General features: G+C 39.1%; 1 protein-coding gene across 9 annotated transcripts in view; it reads left to right on the plus strand.

Moving 5' to 3' along the window:
* GRIK1 (glutamate ionotropic receptor kainate type subunit 1) overlaps nt 1-17204 on the plus strand; it is a 362944-nt gene that overhangs the window by 228019 nt on the left and 117721 nt on the right. For all 9 annotated transcript variants that reach the window (XM_028116006.2, XM_028116022.2, XM_028116012.2 and 6 more), the window contains one exon: nt 11388-11569. In XM_028116006.2, coding sequence (XP_027971807.1) covers nt 11388-11569 — 182 coding nt within the window. The remainder of the gene's footprint in view (nt 1-11387; nt 11570-17204) is intronic.

A 17204-nucleotide genomic window follows, 5' to 3' on the forward strand; every position in this document is an offset into this window, starting at 1 on the left:
TGTCTGTTTCTGTCTGACTTATTTAGCTTAGCATAATACCCTCTAGGTCCATTCAAGTTGTCACAAATCTCATTCTTTTCATGGCTGTGTAATATCCCATTATATATATATATATATATATATATATATATATACACACACCATATCTTCTTAATCCATTCATCTATCAGTGAACACTTGGGTTGCTTCCATATCTTAGCTATTATAAATAATGCTGCAATAAACATAAGGATACATATATCTTTTTGAATTAGTGTTTTCATTTTCTTCGGATAAATACTCAGTAGTGGAATTACTGGATCATATGGTATTTCTATTTTTAATTTTCTGAGGCATCTCCATGCTGTTTTCTATAGTAGCTGCACCAATTAACATTCCTACCAACAGTGCATGAGGGTTCGTTCTTTTCCACATCTTCACCAACACTTATTGTTTTTTGTCTTTTTGATACTAGTCATTCTGAGTGGTATAAGGTGATATCTCACTGTGGTTTTGACTTGCATTTCCCTGATGATGAGTGATGTTGAGCATCTTTTCATGTGTCTGTTTGCCATCTGTATGTCTTCTTTGGAAAATGGTCTATCTAGGTCTTGTGCCATTTTTAATTGGATTAAAATTTGGTGTTGAGTTGTACAGGTTCTTTATATATTTTGGATATTGACCCTTTATCAGATATTTTAATTGCAAATGTTCTTTCCCACTCAGTAGGTTGCCTTTTGGTTTTGGTGATGGTTTCCTTCACTGTGCAGAAGCTTTTTATTTTGGTGTAACCCCAATAGTTTATCTTTGCTTTTGTGTCTCTTACCTGATGAGATGTATCCATAAATATGTCCGACTCTCCTTTTCTGAAGCTGGCCCCTTACTATGCATGATCCTCCATGCAACCCCTAAGACAGTGAGTTCCCTCATTCCACACGATCACACTCAAATATCACTTCTTCCTTAAAGTCCTCTGAGACCACCATAGGGTTCAATAGCGCTTTGCAAATATAAGTATGATATTACATGTTTCAAATTACCTGTTTGCACATCTAGGAGACTAGGAATTCCTAAACATTGGACTTCTATCTTATTTATTTTTATAATCTGCCACCTAACACAATTATGGCATATAGGGAAGTACTTAGTAATAATACTTAGGAATAATACTATTTACTTTCTGCATATATTTCCTCCAAGAATTAAAATTAGCTCCTTTCTTGAGCTACACATTTGGTAATAAGGTTAAGAAAATTATCAGTGAAAATTAATAAAGCAAAGCACTTAACAATGTTTTTAATAGTATTTCATTTTTCACTGTCCTTTTTACCAAGCACTAGTACTTTCTACTTCTTAGGGGATGAAGTAAACCTCCTTTACTTTGCACTAAACTCTGGTTCCATTTTAAACTGTCAGATAAAAACGACTGTTCTAGTTGGAAATAAGCATTTATGTATTTTCTTATACCTCATCTCATTTTAGAAAAAAGTGAAGGTAGGTGATTGGATATATAACTTATAAATGTTATATTCAAAACAGTCCTACAGGGAAGAATAAGCCACAGGCAGTCATATTCTTAAAGCTTCACCTGCTTGCTGGGAAGAAAAAAACATACTATCAAATGAATTCCATAAGCATATTTAAAAGGCCTTGAGATGCAATATTATAATGTGTAGGGGTGGAAAAGTTTTCCCTTCCTCCCTTCTAGGATCTTTGGCTGGTCAGGCAATTAAGTTGACATGAGACAAATTAATAGGAGTAAAGCAAACAAAGTTTAATAAGATGTATAGTAAGCACAGGAGAAACCCAAGAAAACTAAGTAACTCTGAAATGGCCAAAGCCATCACCTTAAATACCATCTTCTTCTAAAGACAAAAGATGCTGGGGGTGGGAAGTCAGTTAGGGGAAGTTATCAGGAAAAGCACAGTGAGCAAGGATAAGGTTGTTATGCATATTTAAGTCCCTGCCTTCTCCATTGAGAAGAATTTCTAGAGATTGAGTCCTCCCCCCCCTCCTCCTGGTACAGTGAGGGAGACACCCTTACAAATGAAGACTTCCCTTACACATGTAAATGTCTCTTATAGAAAAGGGTAACATCTACTCAGATTTCAGAGCTTCATCGTGTCTGCTGTTTCTTAAAAATAAACATCTTATAATAATCCCATGCCAAAGAGACACATTCTGGACTGGCAAATTCTGCTCCCCTTCAATTATGAATGTAAGTGTAATCAGATCTTCCATGTTGCTTACCTTTGTAAACAGAGAACTGCACAAGCTAATAAAGTCATACTATTTCTTATTATGTAGTACCCTCGATAGTACAAATTCTTCTCACTATTTCTACATCTCCAGCAAATCAGGGCCATCTAAAGGGAAAACAAATTAATGAATGGTATTAAAACTTTTAGATTTAATTTAAGAGCTCAACTAAAGGTGTGAGCATAACTGTTACAGATTCAAATTGGATTTAGACAAAATACAATTCGTAAAAGGATAATACAGAAGTTGATGTCCTAACCGACCTTCTGATTTCAGGTGAGCGCTCATAAGTGATAAGGATTTTGCACGGGAGGAAACTCAAATTATCATTTCTATCATTTTTTCTTTAAATTTTTTAATTGTTATGTTAATCACCATACATTACATCATTAGTTTTTGTTGTAGTGTTCCATGATTCATTATTTGTGCATAACACCCAGTGCTCCACGCAGAACATGCCCTCTTTATATCATTTTTTTTTACAAGAAACTGAAATCTGCTTTTCATCCCTATTAAGTTCACCCAAGCCTTGTTGCTCAATAAATACTTGCTAAAGTTGAAAATCCCAAATGAGTTTGTATGTTGCCCATTAAGTTAGAAATGATTCATGTTCAAATGATTTTGCTCACAAAGAAATTAAAAATGTAAATGAATAATCAATTGAACCATTAAATTGGAACCCAGAGAGTAAACAGGTCAACTGAGATCAATAAAGGTAGATAGACATCTTTTGCCTTTGAGTGGGTTTAATACCACTTGACTCAGGGTTTTGGTTGTAGTAATTATCAAGCCATAAAAAGGAGAAAACTTAGTAAACCTGAAGGAAAAGAAAGGACTTAGGTGTGCTCAGCACCCGCCTTCACACCAGAATTAAGTACCCATTAAAGAACACTTTACTGGCATTTGTTTAGGAGTTTGTTAAATAGCCTGAAGCCAGCTCAGATGTCTGGGGAACCAAATGGTCCATGACTCCCATTGAAGTCAAGGGGAGCACTGTGCTTGTCTCTAAGGACAAAATTCAATTCACTAAATACTAGCAGGCAGAATTCTGGAAGTGAAAATGTAGAAAGACCCTAGAGAACTGTTGGGGGAGTGAAGTTTTGTTTCACTTCTCTCTCTCTCTCTCTCTCTCTCTCTCTGTTGCCTGGATGTTCTTCCCATCAGTCACCTACTTCTCTCTGATTCCCACTTTCAGAGGTGACCCTAGGCAATGAGAAATTGCTGCTCATTGGTCATCCCCTTTGCTTCATTAGACCCCTGGTGGAAGCCTGGCTTCTATCCCTTCACACACATCAGAAAGAACTGAGAAGCTGAGCACCAAATGCAGTGTGGGGGATAGTCAGCAGTTTCTGCTTTTTTAAGGCCAATCTCAGTGAAATGTAGCCACAATTAGTTCTGTAGAACAGGGACCAACAAACTTTTTTCTCTAAAGGGCCAAGTAGTTCATAGCTCAAGCTTTGTGGGTCATATGGTCACTGCAATTTCACTCTGCCAAGGTAGCAAGAAAACAGCCATAAGCAACATGCAAGTGAACAAGTGTGGTGTGTTCCAACAAATCTTTATTTATAACAAACAAACAAGGAGGCCAGTGTGGTGGGATCAGCGTGAGAGGGGAAGGGTAGTGGGAAAGTAGGTCAGAGAAATGCACCACATAGATCATGGAGGATTTTATAGACCACAAGCAGAGCTTCTGCTTTTCATGAAATGGGAAAACCACTGGACAGTTTACAGCAGAGTAACATGATCAGATTGACATTGTAAAAAGATCATTCTGGCTCTTGTATGGATAATACAATACAGGCAGGCAAGGGTAAAAATAGGTAGCTTCCAGAGAAATCAAGGCAACTGAGGAAGGTAAGTAATAGAGGAGTAAGAAATTGTCAGTTTCTAGAAATATTTCAAATGTTGAGCTAGCATAATGCCCTGAAGAAGTAGAGGCTGGCTGAGAGAGAAACAGAGAAGTCAAGGGTGAATCTAAACTTTTTAGCCTGAGCCAATGGAAGGAGTTAACATCGCCTGAAGTGGGGAAGGTTATAGACGGAACTATTCTGGAGGAATAAGGATGATATCAGAAGTTTGTTCAGTCATAAACATGGTAAGTTTGAATTTGTAGTATCTACTACATTCAAATGCAGGTGATGAATAGGCAGCTAATATATAAGTCTGGAGTTCAAAATGTGGTGTGAGTGGGAGACACAAATTTGAGAGTCCTCGGCATATAGATGGGACTAAACAAGGCCATCAAGGAAATGAGTTCCAGCCAGATGCCTCTAGCCCTGAGTTCACAGCACATAGTCCTCAAGAGATTTTTTTTTTCATCCATGGTTGCCTTAGGTCACATCAGAGCCATGAGATTTCTAAAATGCAGCCTGCAATAAAGAGCTATTAACTATCACTTGAAACATTATCTCAAAGCTTTACAATGAGGATTAATTTGAAATAAGATGAATATACATAAAAATGTTAGTGATTGGAAAACAATAAATTCAAGGAGAAAACACAAGAGAAATGACAACCACAAATACCGCAATAACTAAATTCTTGAGTCCTGATTATGTGGCACATGCTCTTTTAAATAATTTGCATAATGAACTCATTTAATATGTTCAACCACTCTATGAATAAGTGAAATAACTGCTCTTATGGCTGTATGGCTGTATTTAAATAGTGACTTGGATTTATTATGTTTATTACTTTCCCTCCATCTTCTATAGAAAATAGAAAGAATATATTGTCCAGAACCAAGAATCTTGACAGAGGCCAAAAATTTGGACTTGAAGAAAATTAACAGTTTGGTATAAATAACCAAGCCAAAATGAAAGATATTCAGTAGGCAATCAGTGCCAAATAAAACAATAAGTAAATCTTTTCCCTTTCAGCAATCAAAACTCGCCCCACTGTGTTATGATGGCCATTTGTGCTAGCCAAAACACTTCTGCTACAAGCCCTCCTACAATCCCACCTGAAATAGCTGGGAGATAGCAGTCCTTGGCACTCAGAACCAACAAGATAATAAATTGCAGTATTTTTTGTTTTTTTTTTTCTCCTTACTCTTTTCTACCCTTCTTATCCACCTGCTCCAGTCCTCTGCCCAGAACCCTATTCAAATTTTCAGAATTCTGTTTGGAACCCAGTCTTTAGTGCACAGAGGTATATTATTTCTAGCTACCACTGATATCAGCAAGAATTCAAGACTAAAATACTCAGGTTGAGCTAATTGCAACACAGTTCATCTCAAATATTTTGAGTAGATTCTTCTTTGAGGTCCTTTGATCAAGGGACACAGTTTTTCTTTTGGGAAGTCTCTAGCCTTTTTTTTTTTTTTTTTTGATGCACATTTGAAAAATCATATGTATGAAGATCTGCACTTAAAAGTGCTATATTTCTCCCAGGTAATTCACTCACTTACCAGTTTCCATTTCTTAGTTCTGCTTTTTCCTTACCTCTGGAGGGTACATAGATCCCCTTAAGAATCCTATTAGATTTGGGTATATTAATATACCAACAAGTTTGTGAAATGCCATTTTACATGTTTCTAAGTACAAATGAAGAGGAAATTAACATTTAAAACGTACGGTCTTATCTGCGGGTCCCAATGGTTTACTGCATTCATCTTTATGGCATCAACCCCACTGATGTGGTTTAATGAACAGGGAACTGGATTAAGACTCCAGAAAACATAAGTACTTTTCTTTTGAACTAATACTCATTTAATGTAACTAAGCTGTCCAGAAATGAGCCGGACTGCAGTGTGAGGTGGAAAATTTCCCAAATAGAGAGGAATTCAGCAGCAGCTGTGTGGAGGGGAATCATGCATGAAGTAAGGGTTTGACCTTAAGGTCCCTTCCTGTTCCTGGCATCTGTGACTTATTTTTAGTGCCGATCTAAACAATTAACCTCACTGTGTCTCACTTTCCTTACTGTAAAATAGTACTGACACCTTTTCACCCTGAAGGTATATTCTGAGGTTTATTAAGATATTTATAAGGCATGTAGCATCCTTCATACAAGGGGCAATGTAAATAGCAAAGTTTATTATTATTGAAGGAGAAGGAATGGGAAATTTTAAACCCTCACTAGAAATAGCAGCTTCTTTTTTTTCCTCCTCCCCATATGCTCCACCTGTTCCCAGAGTCACTCCCTGTGCATGCAAATCAGCATTTTTCTGTGTCATGTCTGAGTGCACAGAGTGGATAGGTGGCCAAAACTAGTGTTTAGAATGGGCCATTTGGACATTTTTGAAAGTTATCTCCATATGCAGAGCCCAACTCAAACTCAGGTGAAATAAACAGGCTCCTTGCTCTGAAGTGCTTTTTAAAACCAAAGATGTGGTTTCCAATTGCATTCCTGGGGGTGGGAGTGGAGGAAGGAGGCTCTAATGGTGTTGTTTTCTATCTCCATGTTTACTCTTTTTATTTAGCAAGAGGTGAACTTAGAAAAAAGATGCCAGAAAAGTACAATGAACTCCTTTGTGCCTTTCATTTAGGTTCATCATGTAATCCTTTGGCTACATTTGTTCTAATGATCTGTGATTCTCTCAATATAAAACAATTACAGCAACAATAAACAATAATAGTAATAAGTAATAGTGTTGTAATAGTAAGTGGCAGACATCATGACCTTTTCACCCCTAAATGCATTAGTATGTATTTCCTAAGAATTAAGGTTGTAACCACACTACAATTACCAAATACAGGAAACTTAACACTAATACGGTACTATTATATACAAATAGGATAATAGTTCTTAAAGAATGCTCTGAAGAGATGACAGAGTCTAGGGGAGCTGGTATTTCCTGGCCAGAAGGGCTCATTGCAGGTTGTTCTAAACAACTGAGGCTTTCCCAGTGACCAGAGGACACCATGATTTCCCCTCCAGGACATGGCTTTGCCCCAGGCACAGAGCACCCTGTGCTGCTCTTGGCCAATGGTGTTGTGGGCCCTTCAGTTTTATTCACCTGGATGAAAGGACCTCAGAGCCAACTTATCCGACTCCCCACCCTCATAGAAGTCACCTGTGCCCAGGTGCACCTCACACCCTCTCCTCACAGGAAAAGGCTGATGGAGTTCGCTGGGTCTACACTGATCGATCTCTCTCAATCTCGCTCTCGCTCTCTAGATAGATAGATAGATGATAGATGATGGATAGATAGATGATAGATAGACACACACCATATTACAGTTTCTCTAATTGACACAATAATGCCCTTGCAGGATTTTTTTGAATCCAGGATCACTCATTGCATTTAGTTGTCATCTCATTTTACTCTACTTTGGTCTCCTTTGGTTCAGCCTTCCTTTGCCTTTCATGACCTCGACATTTTTGAAGAGTCCAGGTCAGCTTTATTGCAGAATGTCCCTCAGTTGGGTTTGGTTGTCTCCGCATTTTATTTTTCAAGTCCCTCCACCATGGTGGGCTAGAAAGACTACTACCATCACCAGATTTGCATGCCCCCTAACCCTCCTCTGCCACTGGAGTCTCATCCTGGCAGCACTGGGTCATTCCTCAAGGCTAGCTTCCAAATACAGCATGACCATTAGCTTTCAATTCCCTTTCCCTTTGTTTAGCAAATAAATTTTAACTATTCTTTACAATGAACTGTAATTGATGGATTGCAGCAAAATGCAAATAAAACGGAAGCTTTCTCTAATTTTCTTTCTCCTGTGGGTGGGGGAAGGCTTCTAAATTGTAAATTCTACTACGTTTGCTAGTGAAGGCAGAAAGGCTTTTTTTTTTTTTTTTAGGCAAACAATTGCTTTGGGAAGAGAAATGTAAACCTCACCGTTCCACCCTTATTCTTCTTCCCACAATTTCCTCTGTAATCTTTAAATCTGCTGAGCTTTTTCCTTTTTGAGGCCAATTCACCTGCAAGCAGACAAACTGAAAAAATTATGGAATTAGTAGTGAGTATTTCCAACAGATAAATTTGGACCAATTAGAAACTGGTCTTTTAAAAAAAATAAAGAAACTGGTCTTTTGTACTGAGTTGTTCTCCTTTCTCCTCTATTGGTATTAAAATAACTCTCTGCATGGTCACCTGTTTTGAGGAGGAGAGAGCAAAATGTCTATTAATGGTATCATTTGCCAACTAAAGATTGAATGCTTTATGCTAGTCCAAAGTTTTCTTTCTCTGTTTATTTATCCAGTTACTTATTCATATAGCTAGCTAGCTAGTTAGTTATTCAGTCAGTTAGTTAGTTGACCTGAAATCTAAAAGTCAAGAGGGACCACTGATTTGATAAAAAAGAGTCTGAAATTGGTAGTCAGAAGGTAGACCTGGATTCAAGTCCTGGACTTGATAACCTTAATAAGATCTTAGGGTCTTGAGCAAGTTGCTCCATCAGCCTCCATCAGCATCAGCTTGTGAATTATAAAAATTGAGTAGTAATTGATACTCATCGATGTCACAAGAGTCGATGGGATGAAATCCTTCTATGGGCTTTCTTTCTTTTTTTTTTTTTTTTTTTTTGCTTTTGCTTTTGTGTTTTATACAACTTTATTCCAAGCTGAGGATCTCAATATGAAACTAAACACTGGTGAACTGTTTTCCTTACTGATTCTGAATTACTGTAAATTTACAAGTTCTGCTAGCAGTTCAACACTTAAATAGTTTAAATCATCTCAGACATGTGGTAGATTTCAGGTAATGAAAATACCTGAAACAATTAATGCAATATACCGAGCTGATCAAAATGAAATGAACGTTGGAAAACAAGGCTACAAGATTACTAACATATTGCAATACGTTACAAATTATCAGTACATTGTTTATTATGGTTCTAGCCATATAGGAACAACTGAAGCCCCTTTCTTAAAGCAAGATGGGTTCATGTCCCATACCCTGGGTTTAGCATGGGGTTTGGCATATAATGAGAATCCAGGAAATGTTTTCCCATAAAAATGAATGAACAAATGGAAAGTGTATTCAACTTTAAAATACCATTAACATGGGTAAGTCATCATGATAGGAAGATGCACTTCATATTGACATTCCATTCAGCAAAGAACAAAAGAGCAGTTTGTTGCAGCACATGAAATGCACTTTTTAAATGGTTTTCTCATCTTATTTAAAGGCCACATTGATTTCCTTTGCGGTCATGCTCCAGTATAAGAAAAAAAAAAAAAAAACTATGCAATTGCAAAGCAGGAGGGCAACAGAAAAAAATACAAATGAGACCCAAGTAGCCAAGAGTTAAGAAGAAAGGAGAGTGGGTCCATGTTTCTATTTTTTTTCCCGTCTTATCAAATAATCCAAAATTATCCCTGTTCCCTCAGCCACAGCAATCTGTGTTTGTAAGGATGGACTGTAAGGTAGAAAGATTGAGTGTTGGACCCACAGGAAATTTGAACTAATGGCTCCTCCTAACTATCTTCGTGACCCTGACAAGTTACTTAACTGCTCTGAGCCTCAGTTTCCTTGTTGGAAATGATGAAGTTAGTAATGCTTACTTCACAGGATTATTGGAGGATTAACAACTATGCAAGCCCATGTGCTCGGTTTTCTTCCATTTTTAATACTCATCAGTGGCTCAGGACTAGTGACCCCAGAAGCAAGAGGATAAGTGGCTCATTACTGGTACTTGAGAGCTTTCAACCACACTGATTGGTTTGAAAAAAATCAAGAGTCCACAAAAACTACATTCCAACAATTTCAGTTATTATGTAAAAATTTTTTAAAAATAATGGGCAATAAATCTTGCATTTGCTTGCAATTGCTTGCATCCATTAGACTCGGAAGAACAGCTTAATTAGAAAGTACTGTATGTACTTCAGATCGTAACCTATCCAAGATGTTAGAGAAATCTTTTAACATCTGAGCCACAAAAATGTAGCTTGGGTGGAGGGGGTGGATAACTAAATAAATAAAACAAGAAAATGAAAGACATGTATCAAGTCCAGAGGTGGCTGGCATCCACAACAGGGCATACCAAAGTTTCTGTCTGGATACTGATAAAACTTAATATTGATTACTTGAAGTTGATAAATCCTAAAGACACAGAACTGTGTAATAAAAAACATATTTCAATTTTCCAATGTGATGAGAGTCCTCGAGTGATAGCCAACATCATGCAGTGTAGCAATCACAAGTTAATGTTAGGGGAAATAAGACAGAGGCTTTATATAACTGTTTGCCTTACCCCAGTAAGGTATGTCTATTAAAGAATGGTGCAGCTCAGTAGATTCACACTTGTAGTGAATCAAATATTCTCTGTCAAGTTAGCTGGCTGTATACACTTTCTTACAATTATCAATGGTGGATTTTAAAGGAATTTTGTTTCTGCTTTTATTATCATAATCTCTAAAAACTCTATGGTCCTTCTTTTTTTCAATCAAGAAAGGATTTTCCAATTTACTGTTCAATCATATTAGAAAGAGGATGTGATGAGCCATTTCTAAATAGTTTCTATGGTAGGAACTGGAAAATTATATAGAAAACCCAGCTAATTAGCTGGGAAACAGTATGCTATACATAAATACTTGATGAAAAGTTTACAGAGGTTTATAGCCCCAAGAAATTCTAGTATTCTGTAGTCTGTTTTGTTTGTTTGTTCTTATTAAGCAAGCATTATCCATTTCATTGAACACCTTTGGAAACTTTAAGCAACTTTTGCTTACAAAAGTTTTACAGTTACAGACTTGGTTTGTTAAAGATTTGTGGTGTTGGCCAAAAGCTGGAGAGGACAATTGCATTTAACAAAATTCAACATTCACTTCAGAAAATTGTGTTTCCAAATCACACATGCCCACAAAAGGAAAATACAGTATAATCCACCACAGAAAGGGAAATGACAAATGAGAAGTTAATAGTGTAGTGGCGCCCGGGTGGCTCAGTCATTAGGCGTCTGCCTTCGGCTCAGGTCATGATCCCAGGGTCCTGGGATTGAGAGCCACGTTGGGCTCCCTGCTCAGCGGGGAGCCTGCTTCTTCCTCTCCCACTCCCCCTGCTTGTGTTCCCTCTCTCGCTGTGTCTCTCTCTGAAAAAATTAATAAAATTAAAAAAGGGAGAGAGAGAGAAGTCAATAGTGTAACCTTTAGAAAGGTGGCCGCTTGATACATTTTGGGAATGGTATGAGTTTGACTGTAAATGGCAATAAACAAATCCTCTTTAGACAGAACAGTCTGTTGCATGATGGGATGTCATTTTCTAGGTCTCATTCGTCTGCAAGAGCTCATCAAAGCTCCCTCCAGATATAACATTAAAATCAAAATCCGCCAGCTGCCCTCTGGGAATAAAGATGCCAAGCCTTTACTCAAGGAGATGAAGAAGGGCAAGGAGTTCTATGTGATATTTGATTGTTCACATGGAACAGCTGCTGAAATCCTTAAGCAGGTAAGAGTGGCAGGGAGGAGGTAAAGTTGGGGGGTGTGGATTTGTTCATTTCTCTTTCTCAAAAATGCCATCTGGTTTCACTTAGTGCAGCATGATAAAACTGCAGAAGTCCGGTTTAGGCTGAGGCGGCTTTAGGAGCCCTTTTAAAGGATTCAGGAGTTCATACGGCTCAGGGAGTTCAAAGAAGCCACCTGTTATATATAGTTGTAGATATGGGGCCTTATGTATTGGGAGGCAGGTAGATCCTATCAACAGAGAAGGACGACATTTCAAGGTGATTAAGCATCTCTTCTTTTACACCTCTTGAAAAGACTGAGCAGATTTCATTTACATAACACCTGACTTGTCCTAAATATATCTTCCCCATGGCAAGACCTCTTTTGTCAAACATGTATGATTCTGAGCATAGTGAAAAGGGGGCACAGGGACAACAAAGATGCTTCTCTCTTCTAACTTGTCACAGACAATGAGCTGCCATGCATTAATCTTGATGAATAATGTGGGTGGAAACACTTGATAAATTATGAAATCGTGGGGCACCTGGGTGGCTCAGATGGTTAAGCGTCTGCCTTCGGCTCAGGTCATGATCCCGGGGTCCCGGGATCGAGCCCCGCATCGGACTCCCTGCTCAGCAGGGAGCCTGCTTCTCCCTCTGCCTCTGCCTCTCTCTCTCTCTCTCTCTCTCTGACTCTCATGAATAAATAAATAAAAAAATTATGAAATCGTATGTAAATGAAAGATGTTAGTAATGTTAGGAATAATAACAACAGGGTAATCATTTTTGAGCACTTCGGGACATAGCACTGGTCTTATGCTCACAAAAGAAAATTCAGAATTAAAAAAGATAAAGCATAGACTAGTGGTCCTCAATGCAGAGGGATTTTGTACCCTCGGGGACTTTTGGCAATGTCCAGACACATTTTTGGTTGTCATATAGGGGACAGTGGTACTCTCCTGGCAACGAGTAATTAGAGGCCAGGGATGCTACTAAACATGCTATAATGCACTGCACATCCCCCACAACAAAGAGATGTATACCCTAAGATACCAGTAGTGCTGAGGTTGAGAAATTCTGGTATAGACAAAGACAACGGAAAAGGCTAGCCAGATGCTTAAAATAGAGGCATTAATAAAAGATCGAGGGATGAATTTGGAGGAGCATGGGAAAAAATAGCCAGGTCATATTTACGTGGCCTTAAATGGGTGTCTCTTTGTATTTAAGCAGTTACTGTGGCAAAAGGCAATGTTCTTACCTGAAATGACACAAACTATTATTGTACTCCCTAGTTTAAAAGGTGTAGGATGTGCTATGTGGTTGACTGGCAATGGGCACTACTTTTATAAGTAGATCAACCCCTCTGCACAAATGTAGAGCTGTGGATCTCCAAACCACTTGAGAGAGCTCTTCGAGCAGCCATCCTGCCTGACTCTCCAGTGTTGGATCTCATACTTGAAGGGCATCTCTCTGAAGCCATTGAGTTCAGCGTTGAGTTTTTAATTTCACTGAAAGTCAACAATCAGGAAAGTTGACTAGAGGTTTCTATTAACTCCTGGATGCTTGCACTAAAAATCTATTTCAAGTCATAGAACATATTTAAAGTTGCAGTCGAAAACAATCTTCGGGCGGCGCCTGGGTGGCTCAGTCGGCTCAGTCGGTTAAGCATTCGACTCTTGATGTCAGCTCCAGTCTCGATCTCAGGGTTGTGAATTCAAACCCCCATTGGGCTCCATGCTGGGCATGGAGTCTACTTAAAAAAAAAAAAAAAGAATCTTAGACATCATCAAGGCTAACCCTCTCACTTGAGAGGAGCAAGAAACTGGAACTCAGCCTCCTCTGTCCCGCCTGCACCTTGTCCACTATGAAGTGTTGCTTTTCCAGTTAGGTGGAGAATATGTGTTACCTACTCTAGACTACAGTTGCTTTAACAAATCTTTGGATATTGTAATTATAATGATCTCACAGTGAAGAAAGCAAGCATGTAGCAGTGATGTCAACAGCTCACTTTAAAGGTAAAATAAATACAATCAGCGCCACTTTATCTTAAGGTTTCATTTGAGAATTTCAGTACAGTCTATTAAAGTGCGTAATAGGGTATGAACCAGAACTGAGAAAAATACCCATATTTTATGTGTATCTTGGTGAGATACCCATTTGGCTCACATAACTGGCTACCTCTCTCCCAAAGCACAGGCTTAGAATGGGCAAGTCTGGGAAAGAGCTGCTAGAGTTTCCCCTCTATTTCAATAAATATGGATATGATGTTCCTTTGATGAAAGTGGCTCTTTCCTGGTAGCATAGAGACTACATCATTCAGAGATCAATTTTTTAAACAACAAACCAAAACAAACAAACAAACAAACAAACAAAAACCCCTCTTAGTGAAGCACTCCCAAGAAATGTCTGCCGAGGGTAAGGGGGAGAGGGATCAGTTCAGCTTTGTTCTAAACATTGACACGAAAACTTTTGCCTCTATTCTGTGCCATATCATATTCTATCCTGTGTTTACTCTTCCTCATCACGTGTGTGGTAAGATTGCTGTGAGGCATTGGGGGAAACTCCTAAAGAGCATGTTCATCCACCTTTTGTTGTAGACTAATGAACTACAAATGTTGGGGGGGAGAGCCTTTTTAGAATGTTCCAGCATAAAGCCCCTCCCTTACTGTATGTGAAAATACCATCACTCTGTGAAATCACACCAGAGGATCCAGGTTGCCATGAAGGTCTTCCAGATTGGTTTAACTGGGTTTAATCTGGACCTCCAAGAAGCTGTGTGGTTGGAAAGTGAGATTGAAGACCTCAGGACTTCCTATTCTGGTCAAAATAAGGCCCAGTGCTCTGTATGATCCAGTTGGACTTGACCCATTGGCTTTGGGCAACAAGCTGTAGAAACAAAGAGACCTTCCCTCTGTCTGCCAAGCGTGTCCCTAGGGAAGCTGAAGACTGCAGGAGTTCAAGGTCCTAATTCTGGCCACCATTCAACCAATCTCTTCCTACCTCTTCTACTGAGGTGCAAATGATGGTACCTGGCATCCTATATACTGTCTTATGAAGCCTCAAGTAACCCCTGGGGTAGATTTGGTATTCTCAGTTCAGAGTTGAAGAAACTAAAGCTCAGATAGGTTAAGTGCCCTGACGAGGTCACTCTCTGAGTAGCCAGGCTGCTTCATGGTCTCCAGACCACCTATTCTCAGCGCCTGTGTGCACATTTTACGATGCAGGGCCCCCATTCAGAATGGATAAGCCGTTCCATTTCGAAGTAGGCTTCCAGAAACATCTGAAAAAAAACACAACCACTTGCTGCTGGTCTCCTTCATATGAAATTAATATTAATAGCTCCCACTTTTTTGGTGACTAAAATCATTGCTGATAAAATTTTCTCTGCCAGGTCAACTTGGCTTTCTTCTCAAGCACATTTCCCATTATTTCCGCGCATTTCCCTGCACCTTCATCATATTTTACTACTTTTTAATGATTCTTCAGAAAAAAAAAGAAATCAAATGCACTTTAAAGGAGATATCTGACATTTATCTAAAAGTAAAAATTGGGGGAAAGTCTATAGTTATTCTTGGGCATGCTAATCACTCCAACAAAGTAATTATTTCTATTCATACTGAACAAGTGCTATATGATCAGGATCTGAAAAGTTATTTCCCAAAAATTAGTTAGAAATTCAAATGTCAAGACTTGATTAGGCTACAGAAGAACAGAGATTTCGTATGAATGATCTGTCTCCGTGAATTTCTGTAGCCTGAAAGTGGCCCCAGCAACCAGCAGCACACACAGGGGACCCATCCCATCACTTGGTGTCCTCTTCTGTCCCTGCCCATTCGCCACCTCCCAGCTGGTGTCTTGCTGCTTCGCAAGGATACTCCCGTCTCCCAGCCTGTCTCCAGCATGGACACCCCCAGTCCTCTGCAACTCCTCGCTTTTACTTCCTCCAAGTCCCACTCTCTTCCCACTGACTCTCCAGTGCCCACCTTGTCTGCACCCTTGTTTGCTTCTGAGTGTGATTCTGCCAAGAGAGTGGCTGAAGGGAAGTGAATTTAAAGATAAGGAACAGGATAAGAAGACTCTGTACCAGCACGCTTAAAATGTGCCCAGTGCCATGCTGGGTGATAAGCAACCATTTCCTTTAATCTACACAACAACTTTTGGTATAATTAGTATTATCTCTCTTTTGCACACAAAACAGTGAAGCTCAGAGACAGTAATAATTTCATCTACCATGTAATGAGCATGCTTTTAATCCAAAGTTCCAGGCATTGACTCATTTGTTGTCTATATTCCCGACAATAATACAACCTCCAAGAGGATAGAAACCTCCTTTGTCTTGTTCTCCCTAACCCTGAGCATGTACAACATTATTTGACACATAGCGCTCAACGCTGCTCTGTTGAATGTATAAAGGAAAAGGGTGAATGAATGATCCAAGAACTGTACTAGCAGCTCTTGATAAAAGCAATCTCCAAAATCACCTCCCTTCTACCTGACTCAGTGTACTATACTCTCAACTCTGCCAAGACATTTGAACGAGTTGCTCTTCTATGCCTCAGTTTCCTCAAAGGAGGATTTTATTCAGCCCCTGAAATCCTATATTATTAAGAACTGTAATGCATTTCAGCCTACAATTCCACTTCCTGAAAATAAATTTGCCTCTTCAGAGAAATGCATTGTCACTTTCAAATCCTGTAATAGGATTGAGAAAGCAAGTCACAATTTCAAGCACGGTAGTCGGAATCCTAATGCTTCCCTGATAGAAAGGGAGGGAATACTGTGATGCTCCATCCAGCAGGGAAGCTGCATCAGGGCTGGGCCACGTCCCTGAGCTGGAGAGCAGCCATACTGAGCGTGAACATACTGTTTCCAACTCAGGAAACCTGCTCTCTTGTTTACACGAACAAGTGCATCAGAAGAGACTTTTTTCCCCTCACAACACTTATAGCAATGAGTATGAAGCTATAATTGAGCCATTAGTCTCCATAAAACATTTTAGGACCAAAATATTTTGTGGAATTATATCACATTTTCTCCTGTCAACATTTGTGTGCTCTTGTTTTTATTTATTTATTTTTTCCTTTCTGTCAATTAACATAAAAACAAGGCCAGGGAGAAAACGTATTATTTTAATGTCTGCCTTCCCTCTACTAGAACGTGCAGTGGCAATGCTGATTAATCAAATAATTTTGTGCGTTGATTCTTTCCTCGTAGAAGTTGGGCCTATTGCCTGGGACTGGGACAAACAGAGATGGTTAGAAAAGGTTCATTTCGTGTTTCCCCAGGACAGAAGCGCTGTCAGTCTTCATCTCTCAACACAGAGAACAACCAGGCAAGCAGGATAGCTGTGATGTGCCAAGAGGTTGCAAACCTGTGTTTGGAACCCACACCCACCAAGTCAGATGCGCAACTCCATCTCTAATCATAAACACACCGAATAGGCCAAAGACCTTAAGAACTACTTTTACAGAACTTTCTGTGTGCCAGGTACTGTGCTAAGCAGATAAAATGCATCACTCACTTAATTTTTATGAGAAAATTCTGTACACAAGAAACTGACAGAGCTCAGAGAGATTTTGTAACTTGCCCAAGGTCACAGAGTCAGCAGTGGCTAGGCTGGGATTCGAAACTTATCTCAGG

This window comes from Eumetopias jubatus, unplaced genomic scaffold (assembly GCF_037043125.1).
Source record: "Eumetopias jubatus isolate StellerSeaLion01/CBP00866 unplaced genomic scaffold, mEumJub1_p1.0 scaffold_1, whole genome shotgun sequence".
Classification (NCBI taxonomy): domain Eukaryota; kingdom Metazoa; phylum Chordata; class Mammalia; order Carnivora; family Otariidae; genus Eumetopias; species Eumetopias jubatus.